General features: G+C 49.6%; 1 protein-coding gene across 3 annotated transcripts in view; it reads right to left on the bottom strand.

Annotated features, from left to right (window-relative positions):
• The window catches only part of GPC1 (glypican 1), a 208,219-nt gene that overhangs the window by 8,984 nt on the left and 171,905 nt on the right, over positions 1-27,330 (bottom strand). For all 3 annotated transcript variants that reach the window (XM_068692219.1, XM_068692218.1, XM_068692221.1), the window contains 2 exons: positions 19,751-20,142; positions 2,516-2,681 (listed from right to left, as the gene is read on the bottom strand). In XM_068692219.1, coding sequence (XP_068548320.1) covers positions 2,516-2,681; positions 19,751-20,142 — 558 coding nt within the window. The remainder of the gene's footprint in view (positions 1-2,515; positions 2,682-19,750; positions 20,143-27,330) is intronic.

Here is a 27,330-nt window from a genome sequence, read left to right as displayed (position 1 = left end):
TGAAGTCATTCATTAGGAGTGATTAATTTTCTGTCCTAAATCCTTATACCTTACCCATCAGCCTGGCATGAGACTGTCATTGCAGATGGCATGATGCTGCAGAAAGCTTATTCAGCACGAGTCCATTCTGCTGATATTGTCCATGAGCAATGAGATCACCAGGTGAATTATACCCAGCAGTTCAAGAGCGTACCAGTAAAACATGTCCTTCATCCTACAGCATCCCACAGTGTGTAGGTGCCACGTATGATAACACTTTGAAGCACTGAGGCTTCCCTCTGGGCTGCACAGCAGATTTCCTGTGTTGGGCCACTAAGAGGGCCCAACACAGCACTTCAAACTTGCTAGGAAAGTGTCCAGTCGCTGTCCCGCACAAGCCAGCAGGACTCATCAAGAAAACCCCAAGTGACCTTCCATGAGGTCTAGGTGATGTTGTGCAGAAGCACTGGGTCCACGGGGGAAGTATTATGTCAACAAGGAAGGCCTGATCCTGAGCCCAGCGCTGCCAGTGGAACAGCATGCACAATCCTCACAAATATTTTATCTTTGCTATTCCATGTCTGATGTTCACACCCTGACAGCTCTCAGCGAACGACCAGACTGTGCAAGTAGTAGAGGCAGGACAGCATAAATGCACAGAAGATACCAAATCATGCCCACAGAGCTCACAGCCTGTGCTCAGGTCCATAATGTAGGATTTAACAACATGCACAGACTGGGAACAGTATGTATTTACTTTCAGCACTTAAAAAAGACTGTATTTTTTCAGACAATTTTAGCCTGAAGATGTGCTAAGCTTGAAATACAGACATTTAAATCAAAGTCTGCATCCTCAAATTAGTGATAGATTACATTTGACCACATACTGTAAGGATTTCCTTTAGTTTGACTGGCCCTAATTTGCCAAATTGAAGGAGTAACACTGTCTAGTTAACAAAGTCCTCTCCATCTACGTGGAAGGGCCTAATGGTGCAGAATGGACAATGTCAGTGAGCTTCTACCTTTGCCTGCATGTCTTGCTCCAGTCTCCAGTCTTTGATCAAACTATGGCATTGAAAGGTACAGCTGCTATTTGTAAGAAGTTCCAATTTCCTCCTAGCCATCAGCTCCTGACAAGACCGGTGTCTCCTGGGCAAGAGGAACCCACAATAATTGCAAAACGCGCCCAGAATTGGCTCCCTGTCCATCAGCGAGAGCGGTACCTTGACCTTGCAGGAGATGGGCAGTCACCCTGCCAGGAGAGCACTGACAGGTAACAACTGGCTTGCTCTGGTCCGAAAGGCCAAAGCTTAATCAAAATCCTGGTGTAAAGCCCCAGGGGAAGGGAATATTCCTCCCCCTCTTTTACAGCAGGCTCCCAAGCTGCTCTCACGGGGAGCAGGAGCAATTAGCTGCAGTGCATCGCCCTTTGGTTCATTAGCCCCTAGCAGGGGGCAGGCAGCTGGCCAATGCACCTCCCGGAGTACGCGCCCTGGCCTCTGTTTGCAGCAGTTTGATCTTTAGTGTGCAGTGTCCCTGGAGAGGCAGGTGACACTCCTTGAGCTTCAGCGGGACTCTCCCTGTCAGCACCACCACGCCTCAGTCCCCAGCCCACCCACGGGGGTTGCAGCTGGCTGGTGGAGCTGGCGTCCCGACGGCCTGGCAGTGGGCACCAAAAAGGGGAAGGCCAAGCCCGAAGCTGATCTGCCCTGCTGCTGCCTCCTGTGAGCCCAGACCGTCACACCAAGGCTCCCTTGGTCTCAGATCACTCCGTGTCAAAATGTATAACCTGGGAGAGAAATGGGAGCTTTCTGGGCACACAAGGAGCAGTGAGAGCACTGCAACTGTGTTGCACAGGAGATCAGATCACAGCAGCACAGTGATATTTCTGCCTTTAAACTCAATGAAATGGACACCTCTATACACATACAACCCACTGAGCTGTGTGACCAAACAGAAGAGAAATGAGCTCTTTTCTCATTTAAAATACAAGTCTAATTTTCCCATTCCTCATGTGACCTTAGCCCCTCCTTCCCATGCACATAAGAGGCCTCTTTCCATTTAGCAGTAATTCTGATCCCTTTGCTCTTCACCCATGAAAAAAGTTTATGGCTTCAAGTTTCCAGACGACCTCCCAGAGAGGGCTGCCCAGAGCTTCCCATGTGCTCTCACAAATGGTCTTGTATGGATGAGGAGACAGCTTGGACAGTGTGGCAGCAGGACGTGTCCCTGAGCCTCACAATTTGGGAGGGAAGGACAAATTAGTTGAATGCTGCCTGTAGGCAACCCCTAACAAAGAGAAGATGAAACTGCCTGAACCCTTTGGTAGCCATACCAATGTCACTTTCTGACGGTCTTAAAGTCCAGCAAAATGTCCTGCAATAGCTTCTAGACTTTGGATCACGGGCAGAGAAACAGAAGTGTAAAAGCCTCCTTGAGTGCTTCCAATGGCCCTTTCTTTACTTGGCAAACGCTACCTCAGAGAGTTCAAAAGGTGCCACCAGAGTCAGCTGTGCTGTGGCTAAGGCCTTCTTACCCATCAGGTACTTCCACTCGGTGTTGAGGTCCGCCTGGTTGGCCAGGCAGCCCTTCACGACGTTCAGGCAGTAGTTGTTGCACGGCTTCACGCTGGACATGCCCCGGCAGTGCGGGCAGTACATCAGCTTCATGATGGCGCGGGTGCACTCGTGGCTGAGGGATACCTGGGGGAGACGAATCACAGTCAGAAACACCGGCAGGCGAGGGGGGGAAGGTGCTGCTCCAAAAGGCAGCATGGCTTCCCAGGTGTGTGGCCTGGGAAGGCTGAGTCCCCTCTCTCCACCTCTCCTTCCCCCCACCCTCCCTCGGTGTCACCCCTCACTGGAGGGATGGGACCTCAGAGTCCTGCTGGGGAAAAACAGGGAAAAACTGTAAGTGGGCACCATCATTTTTCACCGTAACAGGAAAAAACTGTTAATTAGGCACCATCTCCCTTCCAGGCCAGGCCTGCCCCCCAGCAGATAAAAAGGGAACAAGCACAAGCCTGAAACCAAAGATCCCCTTCCGTGTCATCACCACGGCTGAGGGACATGGGGCTTGGCAGCACTCGGCCCCAGCACGCCATCACACCACGTTTAAAGGCTGAGCACTGTGGTGGCGAGGTCAGGCTTGTGCTAACTGAGCCCGTCCCTCCTGGCGTCGTGACCGCAGGCTCTGGCCGTGTGACCCTGCCACATGCCCGGCACGAGCCGTGCCCTCCCTGCAGGATGGATGCTGCTGCAGGTGCAGGTGTCCCACCACAAACCGCAGCTCTGGGCTCCTGGGGGAAGCACAGCAGGGGCCAGGACGTGAAAAGTTCTCAGCTGGCACCTTTGGTAAGGAGGATGGTGTTGGAGAAAGATTTGAACAATTACAAAACCATGGGGAATTTTGGAACTGCCTGCTGTTGAGAGCACTCGACACTGGAGAGAGATTGCTCTCTGTAAGCATCTGAGGAGCTGCAGGAGCTGGTGAAGTGAGCCAGACGCACGGTGTGAGCAGCTTGTAGAGCCCGCACGTGCAGTCAATGCTCTTCAGGGGTAACTCTGGGGGCGGCTGCTGCTGCAGGGCTGGAAACAGCCCCTGACCTCCTCACTAATGGTGACAGATACTCAAACACAGCCTTTCACGCTTCTTCTGTAAGAAGAAATTCTGGGAAGAAAAATCCAGTTCCTAGGCTGACAGAGAAACACCTGCAGAGTTCCCCCTGCCCTCAGCTGCCTGTGGTGCAGCACCTCACCTCCAGCCAGCCTCGGATGAGAGAGGTGGCGTGGTGCTGGGCTTTTGTCTGGCAGGAATGCACTAAGAGAGCCTCGTGGGGACCTTTTGGGAACCAGGATAAGACTTTCTGGGTCTCACAGAGAGAACCCACACTCGGAACACTTCACCACCAGCACGCACCCTGAGACGCTTTGTGCTGAACACAGCACTCCTCCTGTGCAGCCTGATGGAAACACCAAGCGAGCCCAGGCCGTGCTCTGCTTTCCGGGAGCGCTTTCTGCTGCGTTTCTGGGCCAGTTCCCACCGGCAGCTGGCGGTGGCTGCGGTGCGGCCGTGCTGCCAGGAGATGGAGGCTTCGTCCCACAGAAGCCAGCAGGGCCGCACGCATCGCAGCCAGCACTGAGGGAGGAGGCAGCACCAAGGCCCCGAGCTGCGCGGGGACAGCTGGGCAGAGGGACAGGAGAACAGAACAGCCTCAGGGCTGTTCTTGGCTCGGGGTGTAAATAGCCACGACTGAACAGTACCCAAAAAGGCAGCAGGTATGAACGCACTGACTGCTAACACTCACTAGTGAAGACCTTCCGAAAGCAGAATGTTTACATATAAAGCAGGAGGTGCAGCTAGGAAAGGAGCTGCAAGCTCTCCTTCTGCAGAATGAAACCGTCCTGAAGACAACTTTGTCTCGCTGTTTTACAGGCACCCCCCTCCCAGCCTGGCGCAGCGTGCCCTGGGACCTGCTGTGTCCCATTCTGTGTCCCCAGACGAGATGGGGACTTCCAGCAGGGGCAATGGGAACCAGGAGGTGGCCGGCTGGGTCGGATGCTCCCATGTTCGTGCCTGTCCTGGGGGACTGGTGGCACCGCGAGGCCTTGTGATGTGCAGGAGGCTGACCCACTTGGGCTTGGAAGCAGGACAGTGGGGTTGCTCGCTGCCCACCAAGGATTCCCCTCTGGGCAGGTGAAGGCTGGCTGTCCAGCAGCGGAGAGGAAAGCCACCAATATTTAGAAAACAAAGCTACTCAGTGCCCGGCCAGATCCCACGGGGGACCCAGAGAGAGACAAGTGACAGATCTTGGCTCAGAAAAGCATCTACACCACGCTTGGCTTTAAAGCCCTGTGTAAACCCAGCAGCTGTACTGGTGCTGCTCACGTGAATGCAGTGAGGCTGTACCGAAACGAAGTGTGCAGTGCACCCAGCAGGCTTTTCACTGGCATTTCTGCTTGCAGGATTTACTCTTTTATTCATTTATCTATCTATTTATTTATTTTATTTATTATTTATTTTTTCCCAACAAAACAGAGAGGATCTTTCCAAGTGGAGGGCAGCGCTACCTCATCCACTGGTGAGTGCCATGGGAGGGCCAGTAATTAACCAGGGTCACCGGAGCCCTGCCGTTATCCGAAGGGCCTGCCTGTCACTGTCCCAAGGTGGCTTTGCCTCCTGGAGGACAGGGGAGGGCCACACTGCCCCAGGCATGGGGGCACTGTGGTGCCTGGGAGAGGTGGCTCTGTCCCTGCAGCCTGTCCCCTGGGCTGAACAGGCCACATGTCCGCACAACTGCTGCTCTGCTGAACCTGGCAGGGGCCAAGTGTTCAACTTAACCTCGTGGCAGAAACAATAAGTGTCAATTTTTGCAGGTGGAAGAGGCCGGGCTCCATGCCCTTTCTCCAAAGAATTACTCAAGCCACCTATGCTTGCAGCAGCACTCCTTTTTCATAGGCGGACTGCAGAGGTGAACTGAAAACAAAGGGATGAGAGGGCACAAGGAGGAATTTCAGCGAGCATTTCCAGCATGTTTCACTTGGCTGGAGCTCAGCTCCCCATCATTCCCCACAGCCCAGCCCATGGACTTTTGCTCCACACATGGCAGAGGAGAGGGAGGGGATGGGGCTCCCAGAGCTCCTCCTGGCACTGACCCTGCACCGTCCCTCTGTGGGGCTTGGAGCATGTTTTGGAATAGAGCCCTGCACAGCTCTTTAGTCCCTGTTGAAGTAAAACTCTCATTTTTTTCTCAGGTAGCACCTCACCCACAACAGACACGACAAGTACAGCTGCCCTGATACAGACCTTCCCAGGGAAGGGTGGGTATTTATTTCCCTTGGCCACTGCAAGTGTTGCTAGTTCAGCTGATGTGCTCTTGGAGAGCTGGAATGGAAAGCCCCTTGGTATAGGATGTCCAAAAAGCTTCTCTGGTCTTTCCCCTTTGCCCTAACCAAGAGCCCGTTCACCTTTCCCTGCAACTGCTACAGAGCAGCACAGACAAAGGAGCCAACACGAGGAAAAAATCCAAAATAAAGGACCCCACCCACCAACACCCTCATACTCTAAGACACTCCCTTGTTCTGTTTTTTTCCTACAGCTTTCAAAAGGCCCTAAAACATTCTGACCACCCCCCTGCTCAGCAGCTAACAACCTGCTGCCGAGCCCCTCTGCCCTTCCAGCCCCGCAATAACCGATGGATCAATCAGCGACGTCCTCTGTGCAGCACAGGTGGCCTGGAAGCAGCAGCGTGCGAACTCTTGCAGATGAAGTGAAAGCTAACATCATGTGTTCATCGTTAATGAGCTGGCACGGCATGATGACAGGACATGACAGCAATTGCTTTCTCTAGTACTGGGCCAGCAATTGCTTTCTCTAGTACTGGGCCAGTACTATCAGTCTGGCCCAGCCTGCGACTTCTGGGGGTGCCTGACTGAGCTCCCACCAGGGTCGCTGTCACTACAAGGGGGCTTTCATTAGGGTGCTTTGGGAAACACCAAGTCGTCAGGACTCAAACTTTCCCTAATAGCAGCTGGCAAGTCAGGCAGGAGAACCAGCAATGCCACCTTGGTGCAAGCCCAGCCCTGACATCCCTCCCTCATCTCACAGCTGGCAGAAGGGCTTGCACGGCTCTGCTCCCTGCCTGGCCACAGCACGGAGCTGCAGAGGATGCTGCTTGGTGCAGACCTGCTCTGTGTGACTTAGAATCAAAGAGGAGAATCAAAGAGGGACTCCTTGGGGTCAGTGGTGGATGTTTTCCTTAAGTTTCCTGGTGGGAAGCCCTAATTAAAAGACCTGCTTATAAATTGGCTAAAACACATGATGCCTGCAAACAAAATGCAAGTGTAAGTTGACCACCTACTCCTACCAAGAATCAGCTGAGAGGCCCAACGTCTTACATCTGTGTGGTGCCATTACTCAAACTGTTCACCTCCACAGAAACCAGGCCCACCCCCAGCAGCTTAAGGCAGTCCACCCAGCTGGCCCCAGGCAGCCAGGATCCCACCTCCTGCATCTTCTGATTCATGCCAGTGCGTTTACTAAACATGCTGCACATCCTGATATACACGTATTAGAGCTCATCTTACACAGACATGATTTCCAACTACAGGGTTTCAGTAACAACCTTCCTTCTCCATGCTGACATGGCTCTCCTTTAGCTTCAGTGGCACCTATAGTCCCGTCTTAGGTCAGTGACCTAGAAACTGCATAAAGATGTCAGGAAGAAATGCACAATACATTTGAGAAGCCATTTACCAAGGACCTGAAAAAAGAACATTACTGAGAGAGATGGCTTGGAGCCAGGGCACTCCTCATTCAGTTGTCAGAGATATAAATAAATATGCCAAACAAAGCTAAGCCCAACTTAAAAATACATTTTTCCTATGTCATTGCTCAGTTAAAATCTGTGTACTGTATTCTGATCCCAGTGACATCAGTGGGTGCAGTTCCTGAAAGCCTAAGCCCAGTGATGAAGTGATAAGGAAAAATAATATAATTTCTAAGAAATACCCAAAATGGGGGACAACTTGGTATTGAGCAATGACTCATTTTAATTAAAGCTACTTTACAGCTGGGGATACAGTAGTTGATTTGAGTAGCAATGAGCTAATGCGACGGGAACAGGTGGCTGCTTCATAAAAAGCACCGTTTCACCATCGGCACTGACATTTCAAGGAGCTTGTCATCAGGTATTATCCTGCGACTGCGGCTCGCATCGAAAGCCCAGCTCTGTGCTTTTCCATGGCTACTTTCCAAAGCCTGATGTGCCCATGCGTGGTAGATGGAGTCACCCGAGCAGATGTGAATTGCCGGAGGCAAGCACTTCGCCAGAGCACAAAATCTCCGCAGAATCCCTCGTATCATGTCTGGGGTGGGAGGGGAGCTCGTGGGTTTGCACGGCTCGTGGCACCACCGCACGGTGCAGCCGCTGAGCTGGGACTCACCGCACGACTGTTCGGCACCGGCGCTTGCGGAAGAGCCAGCAGGGAATGAGCACATGTGGAGATAATACGACAGAAAATTGAGAACACGTCGTCCTCAGCATTCAAAGTGGCATTTGTTTCCCTCATTTTTCCTCCTCCTGAGCAATGTTTAAATCAATTACAGCAAAATTAATGACTTTTGCAAGCAATTTGTTGAGAGGATAGGCTGGGGGATTAGTCCCAGGCTGGGTTCCCTGCAACCACAACAGACAATTTAGAAAACATTCAGCCTGGAAGGCTCCTGACCAAAAAGTCCCCTGCCAGGTAGTTTACTAATACGCTTCCAAGGCAGAGAATCACAGAAATGCAGGGAGCTGAGGGACGAGCAGTCACCTACTCTGTCTCCTGGCACTGAGACATGCTTAAGGAGAACTGAGCTGTCCTTACTATTATCTAAAACATGTATTCAGGATAAACTTTCTGAAGGGAAGACGCAGGTGAGGCGAAACTACTTGTAGAATGGGAGAAAGAGCTCAACCACATGAGGCTCTCCTGCATCAACACTGGAGGCACCGAAAACACCTGAGTGCAGACAGCTCTTGGATCTGCCAAGGCCTTGGTCTCCATGGGATGCACAACTGGGAAGCACTCTGGCTGCAATGGCTAGATTTTTCCAGAGCATAGGAAAAAGCCTTCTTATCCTTCCTCTGAGCCTTTAAAGAATGGCTCAAACTTGTGTTTTTCATGTTCAGTCCAAGTCCCCCATCTTTGCACAAATACACATGCTCATACATACTAAAAGCATGTTTTACAGAGCCACGGGATACTCCTCTTGGAACCCCACCATCATCTGTTCTTTTCCCAGTGAATCACCCACCCAGGTTATCTGTTCATTTTCCAGACAACATCCCCTGGTTTGTAGATATCTCAGTGTAAGGTTTGGTGCAAGCCACATGGGGTGTGAAAGCACGGCGCAATTCCTCCTGGCACGGAACTGGACTGCTCTAAAACTATCACAGTGGAAGGCTTTTTTCACCCTTAGTAACTGGAGCCTCATAGGACAGGTCACAGAGAAGAACAGAGAGATGCAAAGAAAACCCATATTTTCTGCTGTTACCTTAATGCCTATGGCTTGGAAAATATTTGAGGGTAACACCCTCACAGAAGGGCCTGTGAAAGTAATGATAGAAGCCTTAAATATTAATGCATTACCGTGTCTTTCTTTTTTAGCTAAAAGCTGCTACACCTTCAATCCAAAACACATTTCTTTATTCAAGCCAATTCTTTTCTGTGAAGGTCCAAAGAACTAAGAACTAGAAAGACCGAAGAACTAAGTTTGGGATGCAGAGCAGATGGCCCCGGGCACCAGTGACAACGAGGTGCTGGTGCCGGGACAAGCTCTGTATCATCACATCCAGGGGTTTTAGGGGTCTTTGGATCAAGCACTGATCCTCCCTCCCACTCCCCAGCTTTCTGAGTTCTGGAGAAAGGCTGAAGGAAGCTGCATGCACCTGGAAGGACACTTCAGCAGCGACAGTCACACTGCTACCCTCAGCACGAGCAGAGCAGGCCTGGCTCTGGCCAGCTGCAAGGGGCGAGCCCAGCTCTGCTGCTCCTGCAGCCCCTGGTAAAGCTCCTTGTGTGCCCGTGAGGAGGTAGGCAGCTCCTTCAGCACCCAGCACCTGTGGCCAAGCTGCAGATGCTTTTGAAATGTTGGCTTCAATCGAGGGAAAGAAAAAAAAAGCAAAACAAAAACAAAAATCCCCACCCAAATCCTTTCTCCTTTTGAAGTCTGGCTTAGAAGCAAATGAGAACCTGCAGCTGAGCTGCAATGTGATGGGACTCCTTGGCCTTCGAGGGCCTTTAAGTACATCTGAAAGGCATTTAACACCAATAAATGAAGTGCAGCTCTTGCTGCTATTTTCCTACCCCCCTCTCCCGTTGCATGTTCAGCCCCAGGCTGCTGGGAGCCATCTGTGCCTTGCTTCCCGAGGAGCCAGGGTCAGGTAGGGGGGAGAGATCTGAGGATGAAGAGAGGCCCGGGTGAGAAATACAGTGGGTGCAGGCAGGTTGACTGATGGAAGAAGACCAAGCCAGTCCGTAATGCCTCTGGCGGAGGTGTAGCTCTCTTGGCCCTCTCCCCTTGAAACATTTTGCCCCAGGGAGCTCCTTGCGGAGCGAGGTGCTGTCGGTGCTCACCGTGTGGGATCAGGTCCCAGCCTGTTGTGTCCCTTCCCAGCCCTCTCCGCCCAGGAGCAACACAGCTGCGAGGTATGCACAGAGGCACGTGGACCTGCAGCACCAGGCTGTTGTTCTGACACGACGTGGGGATGGTTGAGGAGAATACAAAATACCTCCAGAAACGTCAAATATATGACAAAAAGTGCCTGCACGAACTCACAGGTGTATTCTTCCAGGTAGAATATCTGACTGACTGAATGGCCATTTTAACCTCCAGAAACACCAATTGAACCCAGCAACATCGGGCAGCTTGGGTTCCCAAACCTACCGACGGTTTAAAGCCTGCAGCTTAGAGGCAGCTTTCTAAACCTGAGGCAGGTGCACGTCCTGACAGCCAGTGGGAGAACGCACCTAGAGCCGGATGCCTCCGCAGCAAGACTACAATTTACCGCTGTTCTTGTTCACTGCATGTTTTTAAAACTCACACAGCGACCTGTAGTTTTACAAACCACGAGACCAGCTCCTGACATGGGGCTGGGATCAGAGCGGGCTCTGCTCCCCGTCCCTTGGAGGAGGCCTCAGGGGCTGAAGGCAGGCGGCTCCATGGGCAGCTGAGTGTGTGGCACCCTTGCCTGCCTTCCTGAGGGGTATTTTAAAGGCAACCCGTGGAAGTAAGGGAAGTTTTTTATTGCCAGCTACAAAAAAAACACACATTCTGGAGTAATATTTCAGAGAAATCAGGTCAGCTCTTCAACTCACAGCTCTGGCTGTGTGCACTGGGAAGGCTGTTCAGAGCCACTCGAATTACTCCAAACCCCTCAGCCTGAATTGTACTGCTGGGATAAGGTTGTCAGCATGAAAAACCGTAGCTACAAAGAAACGGTGAGCAGGGGAGCAGGTGCTGCCAGGCGTGCCAGCAGCAGAGCCCAGCAGCACGCTGCGCAACCACGGGCCCTCGCTTCTGTTCCACGAAGGGCACCTGGAGGACGCGTCTGCGGCCGCCTGGCTCCGTGACGGGGGCTGTCTGCAATGTGGCAACTACAAGCTGGGAAGCATTTCATTTTCAGTCTTTCCAAGGAAGGACTCTTGAGCACTGTGATCAAAACAAGCAGGGGGGTGCTGTGGGTTCTGTTTCCAGGTGTGCAAGCTGGAAACTGGGGCCCGGCTGCTGTGTGCACGGGGCTGTAAGCACCCAGCTCACCTGCGCAGGAGCAGCCCCGGCTCCCTCCTTCACATGGTCAGCAGCTGCCTTGAGCATATTTGTGCCAGTCCTGATATAATTAGCACCTCGGTGTGTGTTAAATGAACCAAGGTTTCCCATCTTTTAGAATAAAACTCTGTAAGGAACAGCTGCAGGGCTGACAAATATGATTCTTTCGAAGTCTAATGAATTGTATAATCACTTCAGTCATTATCTCCCTTACACAAATGCACGCCAATCAGTCCATGGCGCACGGTGAGTTCTGAGCTTCACCAAGTCCATCACTCAAGACGCATCAACTGTGCTTCCAAAACCTCTTTCAGGGATCCCAAAGCAAACAGCAGAGATGGCAGAGATGACCCTGCAGGTAGTGACCCTCCTGCTTTTCCTCGCTGCAATCAGCTCAGCACAGGGCGAGGGATGCGGAAGATAAAGACTGGTGCCAAAGCTGTGCCCTTCGCGCTCCAGTGGACCAGAGCTGGTGCTGAGCCTGAGGACAGACAGACTGCCTGGCTTCCTCCTGGCTCAGGACAGAAGCGAGGCCAGCCCAGCAGCCAAATGGCCATTTTGCAAACTCAAAAAAAATAGAAAGAAGGAAAGAAATGAAGGCTAGAGCAACCCAAATGGAGGCAGCTGATTAGGGAGCAGTCAGTCCCAGCCCTCCCGCAGCCAGCATCATGGCATCTCCCGTGAGCAGCAACGATGACTCCCAGCCCCAGCAGGCAGCACGGTTCACGGGGAAACCAGAGCAGAGGGCAGGACCTGCAGCCACCCGGGAGGATACAAGCCTTGGGGTTCCTGTCCAGTGCCCCCCTATGTCCAGACACTAAAATGAATGGAAGACTGATGAGTTTAGATGGCTGGCTGTCACGCTCCTCTCCCTCTGGAGAAAAATACTGCAAGCCACTGCTGCCTGTTCAACACACTCCCTTCTCCTTCCACCTTATGCAGAGATTTCCAGCTGGTACAATTTTCAATCCTTTGAAAACCTTATTCAATTGATTTTAACCACCAGATACGTATGGGAGACAAGTACCTGTTTGCCTGCACTATTTCTATTATATCCGGAACACCTACAGGCTTTTATCTCTGAAGGTTTGTGATTTAAATATAACACAGGATAGAAATACTGGAAAGCACCACCTGAAAAACACCTGTGAAATCGTTCTGGGAAAGGGACGTTAGGCTTCTGGGTTTGCAGAGGAATCTGGCTGACTGGGACTTATATCTGAAACATTTTAAGCCACACAATCCCAGCTACCAACCACCTGGGGAGGAGGGCTCTCCAAGGACATGGGAGGCTTCCTCAGAGGCAGCCCTGACCTCAGTGGGGAAAGGCAGAGGTCTGGGCAGGAGGACTGAGTACAGAACCGGTCCCTGAAGTGTAGCAGCTTATTTCAGCCTGCAGTGCAAGATGTTCGCAGGCAGAGGCATCTGAAGTACCACAGGCTTCCCAGCCACAGGGATTTCAGTCCTCCTCTTCTTGAACACAGCCAGATCCGCCAGGGCTACCCGTGGCGTTTCCCATCCTATGACTTGCTGCTGGGTCTGGAGGAGCATAAACTCTTAGCACAATCACTGACCAGCTTGTTTCCAGGAAACTCAAAAATCAGTGGTTTGCAATGACAGTATGGAGAAAAAAAAATAAATATTTTTAATCTAAAATGGTTCTTGTTCTGGAAAACTGCAATATCTTTATCCAGACCCCTGACAATCAAAAGGCAGGAAATGAATCCCCCTCCCAGGAGCTGCTTCCCCTCCAGCTCCTTGGCTAGGACGTGATTTCTCAGCGTGCAGCTGAGGCACTCCTCCTCCCTGCTCCAGGTTCCTGCTGGAGGTGGCTGCATCCCGTGGGCAGCAGCAGGCTCTGTCAATTGTTTGTACCTGGCTGGGACATGCTGCATGCCACCTCTGCCCCTCTGGGGATGCCAGCACCCACGGGCCCTGCTGCTCTCCTCTGCCTGCACCCCACGTGATGATCCTGCAGGGTTCAGTCTCATGACTTTATCTTTTAAGGTCCAAGGCTGAACTCTTGGATGAACAGCGTCTTATTAAGACCTGCAGAGCTGTCTATAGTGCAGGTACTGCAGTCTGAACGGGGGAGGCTTATTAAATCTCAGGAGAGCAACAGATGATCTCTCTGAAGGGAATGATACCTCCCCTGGTGAAAGCAGGTCCCAGGAGAGAGCTTCTGGCTCTACAAAGCAGCACATCAGCTGGAGAGCGAATTTACTTTGGCTTCTAATGGCTCCTTGGGGCTAAGACAGTCTGCACAATGGTATCCTGCTGCTGAGTGCCATAACACAAAAACACACCTCTGCCATGCAAGAAACGAACAGCCCCAGAGCAAGAGGTGGGATACTGCTCCGTGAGAAGGAAATAATAAATATTGCCACTTGCTGATGCTCCACCACGGGACAACATTCTCAGAACATTTATGTACAAACAGTAAGCCAGCTGGGCTTTATTGTCTTTTCAGGATCAAGGGGAGGGCACTTTTTATAAATATGTAACTTTATTAAAAAAGTGAAAGCCTTTAGGTGAAATAAATAGGTGAAATAAAGCATTACTTATGGTTGTATGTACTTATTGCCGATGCTCTGAATAAAGATAAGCCACCGAAAGGATGGAGATGTGTCACTGTGCAGATGGGACAGGAATTCATTGCACTCAAGCTGTTTTAGCAAAGTGATTTCATATCTGTGGGAAAGATTATATTCTTCACTTCATTTTTATTCTGATCAATTTCATGGCTAATTCACCCAAAAAGCAACTGTAAGCTCAAAGGCAGAAACCAACTATGTCCTTCCAACCTATGAAAAACCCAAGGTATGAACAACAGCCACAGCCTTAAAGGACAGGAGTACCAGGGATGACCATATTGTCTTTGTTAAATTGACTTGTTGGAAGTGTAAAGCATATTTAGATAATCATTATTTTCCGTATGCATCCAGCACACCCATTTAACGATTAAAAACATTTCTAAAAATTCTATTTTGGGGCCTTTTTAATTGGAATTCAATTTCGTTCCAAGTGTAGCTTGACCCACCATGTGTTTAAAAACTACTCATACGGTAAATAGGAAATCTGCCACTTACCTTATACCAACATAAAAGTTTAAAAAAGGAGACCAAAATGTATGGCGAGACACAGCATTGCTTAAATAAAACTGTACTGATAGACGACTTCCATCAGTAAAATGAAATACAGGATTTAGTGAAAAAGCTTATAATTGGAAAAGAAAATCATCATATTTTGTTTCAACCTTGAAGGAAAAGTAGCCTTCTTTAAGAACATCTTTTTAGGAAAAGAAATGCAAACAACTCTTAAAACTGATGATTGACATAAGCTGGGGAAGGGCCTGGGACACAAGTGCTGTGAGGAGCGGCTGAGGGAGCTGGGGGGGTTTGGTCTGGAGAAGGGGAGGCTCAGGGGAGACCTCATTGCTCTCTGCAACTGCCTGAAAGGAAGCTGTGGGGAGCTGGGGGTCGGCCTCTGCTCACAGGTAACCAGTGATAGGACCAGGGAATGGCCTCAAGCTGTGCCAGGGGAGGTTCAGGGTGGAAATGAGGAGACATTTCTGCTCAGAAAGAGCAGTCAGGCATTGGGACGGGTTGCCCAGGGAGGTGGTGGAGTCACTGTCCCTGGGGGTGCTCAAGGAAAGGCTGGACATGGTGCTTGGGGACAGGGTTCAGTGGTGACATTGGTGGTAGGGGGGTGGTTGGACCAGAGGATCTTGAAGGTCTTTTCCAACCTTAGTGATTCAATGATTCAATGAGCATTATTGCTTCACTTTTTCCACACTCTGACCCAACATTTGGAGGGTGTCCAGGTCTCCAAGGGGAAGTTGAGGTGTCCAGACCTCTGGATATCTTCTAATGCGGGGAGCAGCTCTCCTCCCGCCCTTGGTGCAGCCCCTGCTCTCATGTTGAGATGCAGGAGGCCAGTAATGACCCATATGCAGCCTCACTGCAATCTGGGGTGCCCTGCTGAAAACGAGATCACATCTGCTACCTGTCCCCACGGCACTTTGTGCTGAAGTCCTGACCTAAGACTTAGACATCTGGGCCGTGCTGTGAGAGCAACAAACAAAAAGCAGACGGGATCCCCCTGTTTATCATGGTGCATCTCTCCAAAGACTTTCTGCCTTGGTTTAAGTGGTTATCTCCCAACCACTGCCATTTTTACTGTCTCAGCTTTGCTTCCCCTCCAGCCTTATCTCAGTGCACCTGCACCCCATATGTCACAGGAGCACAGATTCATGCTCTCGTCACTGAACTTGACGATCACTCGAACTAAGTGTGGGGTCCCTGGGGAAGCAGCTGGCAGCCAGCGAGCCACCCAGCACAAGGCCTTCACCTGTCCAAAGGAAGCTCTGTGTCGCAGCAAATGCTGGTTTGGGACAGGTGCCAATCACACAATGGAAGAAAAGAATCCTAAACAAAACGGGGGTATTTCGTCTGCTTTGCCCCAGCAGGCAGTGGAGGCATGCAGCGCTGGGGGATCTCCTTACTCTGTGTGCCCTTCACCAGGGATTCTGTGGCTGCTGCTGTTTTGGTAGCTGCCACTCCATGCAGACCATGAAAAATGAATTCCTGTTTTGTAACCGAAGGGAAAACCTGCACCAGGGCTAACAGACTAGCTACAGAAAGACACAACCTGAATGTGGTCACAAAGATGCCGCCCCAACACCCCCACCCATCATGGCACAGCAGCACAGCCGAGCCCTGCTCCGAGCACATCCATCCCCGTGCTGGCTGCCCCGTGAGGGCTGCTGAGAGCAGCCCCGGCTGCCTGCGTGCCCGGCCCCCTCCCGCAGCCGCTGTGCAGATGGCAGAGCTTCCGCTGCTGTCAGCGTGGGGCCAGGTTGGTGGCAGGAACCACAGCTTTAAAAGCTTTAGATCTTGGTGTCAGAGCCTGGAGTTTGTCAGGGTGACTTTGCCTTAAAAGCCAGGACGGCAGTAAAGATGAAAAACGCTCTTGCCATTTTCCCTCCTGCTGCCCCCCATCTCTTCATCCCCTGCTGCCAGCCCCCAGCAGCCCGGCTCGCAGGCAGTGCGCACACACGGGCCTGCAGCCACGGCTTCCTATCAGCCCAGGAAGGGAGGCTGAGGAAGAAGAGCCCCTGGGGCAAGGAGGAGAGGCAGCAGAGATTAAAGAAATGTCACAGAATCCTGCCTGTCTTTCCGTCTGGGCAGACTCTTCCCCGTTTTACGACATGTGGCCAACAGCTTCAGTCTTTCAATGGGATGACGGCCTCTGCAGTATTCTGCCTGAGGACCTGGGCTACTGGTAGCATGCAGGTGACAAACACTGACATGAAACTGCCTGAGCTGCTGAAACAAGGAGGACTGCAGAGGGATCTGTTTCAGATGGAGCTGGCATGTGGGAAAACACCCACGCGAGCATGCAGCCTCCCTGTCCCCACCATCCGCCGGGCAGGTATCTCCTGAGTGCGTCTGACCCTCCGAAGATGATGTACAATGTGCACTTGCAGCAACTGTCTGCAGTGCCGGCCTCCCTGGCTGCTGAACAAGAAACACTTTCCTGATCTTAGAGCATTTTATTCCTTGCTGAGGGCAAGCTGCATACCAAGGATGTCATTTCCTAGAAATTGGTGGCTTTTCTGAGATTTGCAACTATACACGCAAATAAAAACTAATTAATCTATTTTTTTTTCAGAAGCACAAAGCTGGATAATTTATTTCTGTATGTCCACTTCAACAGGCTGTCCCCAGACTTCCTGACCAAAACGCCACTGCTCTGTGAGAAGTTTCAGCTCAAAGAGTTATTTTTAGAGAACACTGCCAGCTGCCAGGAAAGTCTGATCCCAGCCTCTGATCTTGCAAGCTTTCGCTGAATGTCATAAATATAAAGCAAGATGAAAAATGACTAAAATCAAAGCCCCAGTTGCAGATCCTGTTCGGGTGAAGAGGATGCTCTGTGGCTGCACTCGTGGGCAGAGTGGGGACAGCTTCTCCCTTTGGGGAGGGCAGAGCCACTCTTGGCTGTGCAGGGGCTCTGAATTGGGGCAATGAGACAAACAGCTACGAGGTAAAACTTGGAACTTGTCATCAGGACAAACAGAAGGAAAATTCGTACTTACTGACAGGGGGTTTGCTGAAAATCCCTCAAAAGACAGCACTCATGCCCTATATCTCGTGCAGGCATTTGGCCATTCACAAAAATCAACCCGTGTGTCAGCCACAGCGCTGCACTCAATTCAGCACTGGTTTAAGTCCACATCAGGTGAGAGAAAGTGGGTAAATCAGGCTTTTTATTTCAGACATGGCTGAGGGCTACCAGGGCAGCCACAAAATGATTTTCCCACCTCAGCATTCTCATCCTCCATTGCCTCAAGTAAACCCATTCTCAAAGACAGGGAAAATGGGCCGGTTTTGGCCTTCATTACAAAATGAGCTCTGAGGTTTCCCGACTCAGTTCCTGCAGACTGTGTTACAACAGCAACGTGCTGGGTTAACTGCAAGCCCAGGGAGTGCTGCTGTGAGAGGAGCAGCCAGGAGGAACAGGGTGAACAGCCTTGGGAGAACAGGGAGGCAGAGGGAAGAGGATCATCTGCCCTGTGCTCTGAATACTGTGACAGGTCATGTTCCTCCACGTGCCATATGGTAGGTGAGCCAAGAAGGATTCCGAAAAAGAGAGCCAGAATTGAAATTCTACAAAAGTTCTGCGTAGGGACTGAGGGATGAGACACTGGAGAGCAGCCCTGAGGAGAGGGATCCGGTGTTTATGGCTGATAGCAAGCTGAACATGAGCCAGCAGTGTGCCCTGGCAGCCAGGAGGGCCAACCCTACCCTGGGGTGCATCAAGCACGGCAGTGCCAGTCGGTCGAGGGAGGTGATTGTCCCGCTCTGCTCTGTGCTGGTGCGGCCTCTCCTTGAGCACTGTGTGCGGCTCTGGGCACCACAGTACAACAGGGATGTAAAACTGTTGGAGAGTGCCCAGAGGAGGGCCACAAGGATGGTGAAGGGCCTAGAGGGGAAGACATATGAGGAGTGGCTGAGGTCACTGGGCCTGTTCAGCCTGGAGAAGAGGAGGCTGAGGGGGGACCTCATCGTGGTCTACAGCTTCCTTGTGAGGGGGAGTGGAGAGGCAGGTGCTGATCTGTTCTCCTTAGTGACCAGTGCTAGGACCCACGGGAATGGTGTCAAGCTGAGGCAGGGGAGGTTCAGGCTGGACATCAGGAAGAGGTTCTTCACCAATATACTCTGCACATCCATACCTTGGGTCCTTCCCTTCCACTGACACCAAGACTGCAGTTGCCCTACCAGTCTGCTTTACCCACCGCACCTGGCAAAAGGCAGCGACGCATGGCAAGCTGGAATGCTCTCTGTCATTCAGAGGATTTATGAAAAATGTTTTACTTTGGTCTCTCTGAAATTACACCATTCTCCTCTTTTATCTGTCTTAAGTGTCAGGAGAGTGTGATGTTAATGAGATGTACAAAGGCTGTTGGGTAGCTGAACGGTTTTATAGTCCCACATTGATAAATTAAAGCATTTGTCACTGTTACTACATTAATGTTTCTTCCTGAGATCAAAGTCTGGATTTGCTGCATCAAATAGTATCGTCCTCTGCTACACTTTACCTTGCAAGGAAATTAATTGTGATTCCATATTTTTACATTCACAGTTTAATCACACCCTGGTTCTCATACCTGCTGACTGCCATCGCCACATGCAGTATGCAGTCATTTTTTAGTATGGATTTTCTCTTTGCTACTTGTGTGAAATGCCTGAATATGTTGTTTCAGGACAATCACCTTCTGGCTATGAAAGGCTGCTTCTGCAGTAAAGAATACAGACAATTTTCCTTCTCCTGAAACCCTGGATTCAGCCATGTTAATTTACATTTATATAGCACCTTTCATCCCTGAAGATCCCAATACACTCTTCAGACTCACCCTCTCTGTACACAGAGGCTGTACAAATACACACGGCTACACAAACAGCCACAGGAATCCTGTCACCAGCCACCGAGACGCATCTCTCTGCACGCATTCCCAGCACACTCTTGGCAAGCCAGTTCTGCATACCCTACATCATATCTCCATCAAGGAGAAAACTAAGGCAGTGTGATTTAGAGGCATGTCATTTCCCTGCCAGGGAAACGCGAGGAATCTGGGCAAGCAACGAAACAGCATTTCAGCCTGGGCGACTGACATCTCCTTGGCACTCTGCCACACAGGTTAAAATGAGGTAAAGTCTGACTTGCGGTGAGTTATACCTTGCTTCTTCAGCGCTTCCAGTGCCTGTAGAAGCCCAGGCTTGCTGCTCCCTTCCACTGATGGGTTACCCTCAAGCAGTTTGTTTTACAGAACTTAAAAATATCTGCTTGCCTTGTAACAAAAACTTAATGGCAAATAAATCCTCCTGTCCCTGACCAAAAGTAGTTGACTGGCTCCAACCAAATTGAGGATGGAGGAGAAGGAAGAACCCCGACATACCTGAGAGACCTTTTTGACCACGTCGCTGCCCACAAGAAAGCCCTGCGCGTAGGAACGTGCTGCGATGAAGGCTCGGGTTGCCTTCACCTTCAGGTCCCTGGGAACTTCCCCAAAGGGTTTGTGCTGCTCCGCGTGTTTCACCATGCAGTCTAGATACTCATCCGTGATATGGTACTGGGGGTTCATCAGCTTGAAGAGCCGCTCCAACAAGCGTGTCCAGAACTCATTGAGGGCCTCTTCCAAGTTGATGTTGGAGCCCCTGTAATAGCGGCGTAGCTCACTGTACAAGTCCTTGAAGACCTTCATGTTTTGAGTGTACAATTCTCCGTACAAGCTTGGGAAAGCATCATAAAGGGCTTTTTCTGACTTGTTCAACAAATCCTGGAAATAACCTGAAGAGAGAGGAAAAAGGAGATCAGTTGGGGAATTTAACAGGCCACGCTGTCTGGCAGAACAACTGACTGCCCTGAAATAAGAAGGCACTAACAGAGCTTTTCCTCTAGCTGATCTCACCCACCCTCTCCGTCCCAAGCCTTGGCCGGGGAGACTGAAGGAGAACCCCCCACTGCCAGTACCAGGGCACTGGGGGCTGGGCCTCTCCACCTCTTCTGGTGGCCACACAACCGAGACTCTTCCCCGAGGGTGTTTCCCAAGGACTCCCTGCATTGCTACAGCAGTAAAAGGCCAGGCTGCTACCTGCAGGATCCTGTTTCCCCTGGTCAGTCCCCAGCCAGGCATCAGGCCAGCCAGGGCTCATGACAAGTGGGGTTTATCTACGCACGTACAAGCGCAGCCTACAGAAATCTTACAGCAATCATGCTTTGTCATCACCAAATGCCATTTTTATTTCTGCCTGACTAACCGTACTTACACATATGTAAACTGTACATATGTAAACTAAATCAGTTTACAGTTTACTTGATTACTTTTTACATATTTGCTTGATTACTTTCTTACTTGATTCACTAGGTAAGGTTTGTATGCAATAAAAGATGCCAAGCAGATATGAAACAAACACGTTGTCCTTAAGCACATTAACAGCAAATGAACTTATTTTTTTGTATTTCTTCCAAACCATGCCACAATGGACTTTTTAGTAGACTCAACATTAAGGCTCCAAATAGCAAAATCCTCGTGTTAGTTCTTAACGTTTAGACGCAACACTTGGTTTTAGTCAAGCACTAAGTGTTAGCACTGGCACTTTTTGAATCTGCCTACATCCACAGAAGAATCGTGCTGGTGCTCACTTCACCGGGCCAGCCATGTGGGACTGCCCATCGGAGACACAAACAACTGCATAAACTCCCAGTGGTTTTCAGGAGGCTTTAATAAGCAACTAATCACACAGGTAGTTTTCAGGCTACCACACAAAACCTCAACTGATTAGTGAAGACAGGAACTTGGGTATCATTAATCTGAGGAATTTCTTATATAACTGAGGAGAAAAAGTAAAGTGCCATAGTGTTACTTCTGGGTTTTCCTTACAGAACACGTCAACCAACACTGCTTACATACCCTGTAACTTGCCACAAGTGTCAGCTACCACCAGAGGAGGCACTCAAGCCTGAATCAAGAAGGAGATGTTTCTGGCACAGAAGCTGGTGCTTGTTAAACATCACCAGAAAGCACTGAGTGCACACAAGGAGGCCCGGATGCCATGCAGGCGATGGAGACCTACCCTGCAGTGCCTGCAGTTAGTCAGACGAGCGCATGGGTGCTTGTTAGCTAGCACGTTTTTGCCAAAGCCTGGCAGAGGTGGAGCAGGGCTGCCACCAGCAGTGGTGCCAGCCCTTCCAGAGAACCACTTCAGACATCGCAGCCTCTCTGCCTCGAAGCCCCCTGAGCAGGTGTCCCAGTCCCACGCGCTGCTGCAGAACGGGCACGTCTTACTATGTTTGCCATGCCAGGGTCAGGCTCACGTGGGTTTGAACCGATGCCAATGTTACCGTGTTTGCAGTTCTACGCCCGTTCATTAATTTGCTTATTTGGATTTGCATCCTGCTTTTGTTTAGGTATAAATGACTAAATGGTTTTACATCCTAGGTTCAGTGGGTACAGAAGCGACACAAACAGGACTTCATCTCTGTACACACAGCAGGGTGAAGACGGCAGATTAAATTCTTCCCTTTCTAACATCTGCAGGTATTCCCATTCTGCCAGCTACCTTCAGATTACACCGCGGGGAACTCATAGCAGGAACGGCCTGATTTAATTTATTGATTTACACGAGTAACTGTAATCATCATTTAAGTCCGTGAGAGGAAAAATGATTCAAAGTATCATTTTCATTGCAATTACATTTGTGCTTTTTGGGGCTTTTTTTGAAGCAAACCTGATTATCTTGTTCTTTAAATCTAAGCTACCCCATTTTTTTGGGGTGATGTATGATAAGCTGCAGTTGGAAGGAAACCATTATTCAATTAAAATGCATTAATAACCAAACAGCATGCATTTAAGGTATATAAATTAACTTCACTGTGTCAGGTATAGAAGAAAAGAAAGAAAGGTTTCTGAAAAATGCATACTGCACGTACAAAGCTTTATTAAAAGGAATTGTTTTTTGAGGGAGTGCCACTGACTACAATTAGACATCTCTGAAACTTTATAACTAGCACAACTCTTTTCTCCAGGCCTTATTTTCACTGGAAGGATGGTACAGTCTTTCCTACATTAATATTTTCTCTGTGGTTTCTCAGATTTGAGTGAAGCTAAAACTCGGCAAGTGGACTGAACAAATGAAAATGCCTTCTGCATCTGCACCACGGGTTGCTACTACAGATTAATAATCAGATTCATCTGAGGTGGCTTCATTTTTCTGCTGCCACGGCTTTCCTACCTGTGCAATGGCCTGAAGAGAGTTCAGTGACAACAGGCACAAAATTCAAAGTTCTTCTGATGCTGTGAGACACCTAAAGGCACTCCACATCTCAGGGTATCACTCCCAAGACTGCTGGTCACCTGTTCACAATTTAATTCCAATGAGTGCAGACTTTCTTTCTTGCACAAACAGTTCTATTTGCTTTGTGACAAGTGACACTAACTGAATAAATTGCTCAGCAATCCAGGTATTACATGCAGCTTGCCACTCACCATCAGGAGGAATGAAACACCAGCAAACACAGCCTGATTTGTCAATTCGAGGTAAAATGACTTATTATTATTACTATTATTGAAATAGGAGAAACAAGATGTATATCTTTCTGTCAAAAAAATGGAAACTGCTCTCAAAAAAGTCCAACCTAATTAAGAGCTGATGAACTGTTACTTCTCACATAAGTGAGACAGAACACCAATTACAATCAACTCATTTGTGGCTGGTTCTCAGAAAGTTCTTCTAGATTTCACACAGTGAGAAAAAATATATCTACACTATCTAGGGAAAATTAATTAGCAATTAAGCCTAAATGTGTTTGTGATGAATAGCCAATCTGGCAGGGAATTGAAATGCACATTTTGCAGCATTAGAAGGCACTAAGAAGTGGGGTTTGTCAAGAGGGATGCTCTGAGAGATGCTGAGTGCCCTGCTCCCCAGCACCACCTCAGCCTGTACTGCTTGTGGCTTCAGTACAGCCACCTCCAATTAACTCTGCATCGCCTCCTTAATGTCCCCTGCCTCCTTCCATGTAATTAGCTGTGTGTCAAAAAGGATGTGCAGGGCCTCCAGATCAAACAAACTGCTGAAGCCCAGTCCAGGCACCTGGGCTTACTGGTTTCAGGCAGAAGGGATGATTTACCCTGGGTTAAGCAGCCCAGCATCTGCAGCTGTTGGGTGAGGGGGGTGCCCTCATATGGGGAGGGCATATGGGGAGGTGTGAAGCTTCTTGTAGTTCAGCCGCCCCACTATTCATATAAGAAGTTAAAATAACCCCCTGGGGGTCCCTTGGATTTATTAACTCTGCTTGGGCCCGCCTCTGCTGGGTCTGCCCTGGCTCCTAAGAGACAGCGAGGGTGACGAGCACAGGCAGGGCATGGGTGTGCAGAGGCAGCTTGAGCCCAGCCACAGCCCTGACACATTCCCAGGTCCCCTGAGCTCTGCAACACCACAACTCATGCAGCTGTTTCTGCTCTGAGATGCAAGAAAGAGCTTATAGGTTTTCTGGGCCTGTGCTAGGAAAAAAAAAAAAAAAAAAAAAAAAAAAGCAGCAGAATTTCTAATTTTTCTGAAAAATTTTCCAATAGAGGCAGATTAGCCAGAGGTACATTCCTGTGAGCCACCTGCTAAATCTGACTGTACTCCTGCTCTTCCAAAAGGGTTTTCTCAAAGAGCCATTGGGCAGCTGAGTCCTTCCTCGCTGCTGCCTGTGAGGCACAACCACGCCACTGCTTTTCTAGAGCCAGTCCTCCAGCCAAACCAACCTCCGTTTTCCCTGGGCCAGTGAAAGGCCACAGCTCCTGAGCCAAAGCAGTTTCTATGTAAAACATCACATTTGCAATTTAGCTGCAAAATTATGCAAAAGATAAATCACACAATGGGAGCCTGCATTATTATTATTATTATTATTATTATTATTATTATTATTATTATTATTATTATTATTATTATTATTTCTTTTCATTTCCAGGCTGAGAAAGAAGACAACAGGTTTTGCTCAAATAAAATTTGCCTTTTGTCAGAGGCCAGGCCTCAAAAGCTTCTGCCTGAAATTTAAAAATGCCAAAAAACTCTGATGAAAGAATTGAAAGGTTTTACAAGGGAAACAATTCTGCAGCCTTGGCCACTGTTTCTTCTGCTGTTGTAGTGACAAAAAGCTACTTATCGGAGAATTAAGTTTTCAAGCAGAATCTATAAACTTAGCATTTGATAGCGATTGGAAATCCCCACCCATTCCGCTTCACAGCTTCCCAGTGTTCACAGCCCATATTTTCACAGTTTCCACATTTTCACAACTCTGGATTCAGACTGGGAATCTGTGAAGAGCAAGGCAGGGCCCAGCAGTTCCTCTCTGTGAAGACAGCAAGTTTTGAGCTCCCTCTGCCACCATTAAATACTTTTCCCAAGCTCTTTGATGCCATTTGATCACTCAACATCTGGAGGACACTGGGGTACCTTCAACTAAAATGGTGATGGAGTGGGAATGACTGTAGAGGAAAACAAAGAGGCCACTGAAAGATGAGCATCCAAATGCTCTTTGGGCAAGCAGCAGACCTGGGTTTCTTCAAAACCTACAGAACAGAGGCCATGCTAGAAGAAAAATATGAAAACAGGAGAAAGGCTATTGAATTATTTTCAATCTGAATATTGCTTAAGCCTTAAGCAGAAAACTGAAGCATAAAAAGTTTTATGTGTGACTGGGAGGAGTGCAACCAGATTGGAAAAGACAAGGGAGGAGAACACGTTGCTCAGATGGGGACATTAATTCCGGGTTTTGAGAAGAAAACAGTTCCTAAAGGCAAGTTTAGCACTGGATGACCACATGTGGTGAAGATGTGGAGTGCCCACCTCCTCACCCACCCATAGTCACTCAGCCCCAGCAGGGGGGAGCCTGTGGCAGGTGACACCTTGAGCCCCTCACCTTCCCTCCGGGCAGCAGAAGCAGCACCCAGGGCTCTGCCATGCCTCCACCTTCCAGATCCAAGCTCTCCCCTACTTCTGCCTGTCTCAAGACAAGAGCAGACTGATCCTGGACTGCAAAATTCATTTTGGTTCTGCTTCTGAGAAGCCTGGAGCAGCCCCTGTGGGAAGTGCCAGCAGCTCACAGAGCCCCCGCAGCGCTGTATGGCTGCAGAGGTGCTGGCCTCGTGCAAATGCTGCAGAAAGTTTTCAGCAGCTGGGCAAGGCGAAAACTCTCCTGCTGGCTTCAAAGCTTTGCATGGCAAGCTAGGCTTGCAGTGTGAGGAGGAAGAATCAAATGCCATAATGCAGCTTCTCAAGTTTGAGCAAGTACACAAAACAAGGCTCTGGAGGACTTCACACAGGGCCAGGGTGATGGAGCGTCTCTGCAGCCCTGGAGGGCATCCGAGTGAAATGTGCTCACCATTAACACCACTCTCATGTTCTGAGAAGGCTGGACTAACAGGAGAGAAAAATAAGTTGACTCTGGTATCCTGTACATCAGCAAAAGCAGGGGAAGAAACAGTCTGGAGATGCTTCGTAGAGCAGACCTGCTCTGAGCTGGCCGTGTCGGTCTGAGCAGAGGCACAGAGGCACGGTGTTTTCTTGGGCTGCGTTCCCATTTAATATACTGCCGCACATCCCGACACCAATTTGGTTCTCTGGTTGGTTTTAATACTGTCCTTGCAGTCAAACTAATATTAGGAGAGAATAATTCAGCAATAGGCTTAAGTCATTAAAATCCAACGCTAATGTATTCATGTCTATTTTATTCACTTCAGCTAGTATGGTGATATTTTATTTATAACATTGTTATTACTCATTATTAATTTAAGTACTACCCATGCCTACCCTGAAGAGCTGATACTGATACAACAGCAGCAACATGCTCTGGTTTGCACCTTAGCTGGTTCTTATCAAAGGCAGTAACCACTGTGAGTCCCAGCAGGCTCAGGTTCCCTGTGCGAACAGCCTGGCATGTAGCAGTCCTGATGGCATTTTCCTTTGGAGGTCACCTCTCCCTTCACAGTTTCACATTCCTGTGAAGCAGCCACGCTCGTGGCAGCCTCTCCTTAGTCCCTACCCGCCCTGGAGAGCACAGTCCTTCCCTGCATATGCTGGATCACTCTCACCTATGACATCCCTCCCACGTTGCACATTGCCCTCTTGCGCTGTGGCTGTGACCTAAGAGGCATAAACGTCAAACCGAGACTCAGACTTCAAAAAGCCCAAACAAACGGAGATAAAATTAGCTTTTATCAACAAGCCAAAGGACAAGCAGTGTGAACAAACATAGCAGGATGCAGGAATTAGGATGCTTTTAGGTAACGCAAATGCTAACTTTTAGACTACTCTCCAAAAAGCCACTTTGCATTTAGTGGGGAGCCAGATACTTGGGGGAGCCTGAGAACAGCGTAGTGACATAGCACAGGAGAGATGTGGTCAGTGAGCGATCACCCCATTTAGTGCTCTCCTCAGCTCGCTCAGTGCCCAGCAGAGGAGCAGACAGGTTCTGCCCTCACTGCTCCTACTGGCAGGCTGGTCCCGATCGTCTTCCTCAGACAGAGGGACTCCTCTCCTTACCTTCTGGCCTAGGCATTTTCCTGTACCTGATTCATCCCTGCCAGTGTGCACCTCTAATTTCAATAGGGGTTTTTGTTTCCTGGGGTTCACTCTGAGATATTCACACCCAAAGGCCTCTGTTTGCTCAGTATCTGTGCTATCTTGCTTACACAAGCGGAGGTCCTTCCCACTTTTCACTTTAAGGACTCTCCAGTTCCCTGATCATCCCACTTCTCCTCTGGATGGCACTAACTTTTCCTAACTGTGGGTGATCAGAACTACAAGGAACAGCTCCTTTCCACCACTGGAAATAGTGCTGTGAATACTGCAAGGACTGCACTGACCCTGTTTAGGAATGCACCACCTTAGCATTTCACAGACTTTGTGCCACCAAACGGGGTATGTCCCAAACCCTTCTCCTTTATTTACAACCAATTTGTCCCCAGCTGTATGCCTTGCACTTTGG

Source organism: Anas acuta, chromosome 9, assembly GCF_963932015.1.
Source record: "Anas acuta chromosome 9, bAnaAcu1.1, whole genome shotgun sequence".
NCBI classification, from domain to species: Eukaryota; Metazoa; Chordata; class Aves; order Anseriformes; family Anatidae; genus Anas; species Anas acuta.
The sequence above is the reverse complement of the archived record's forward strand: the minus strand, read 5'-3'. Positions and strand labels throughout refer to the sequence as shown.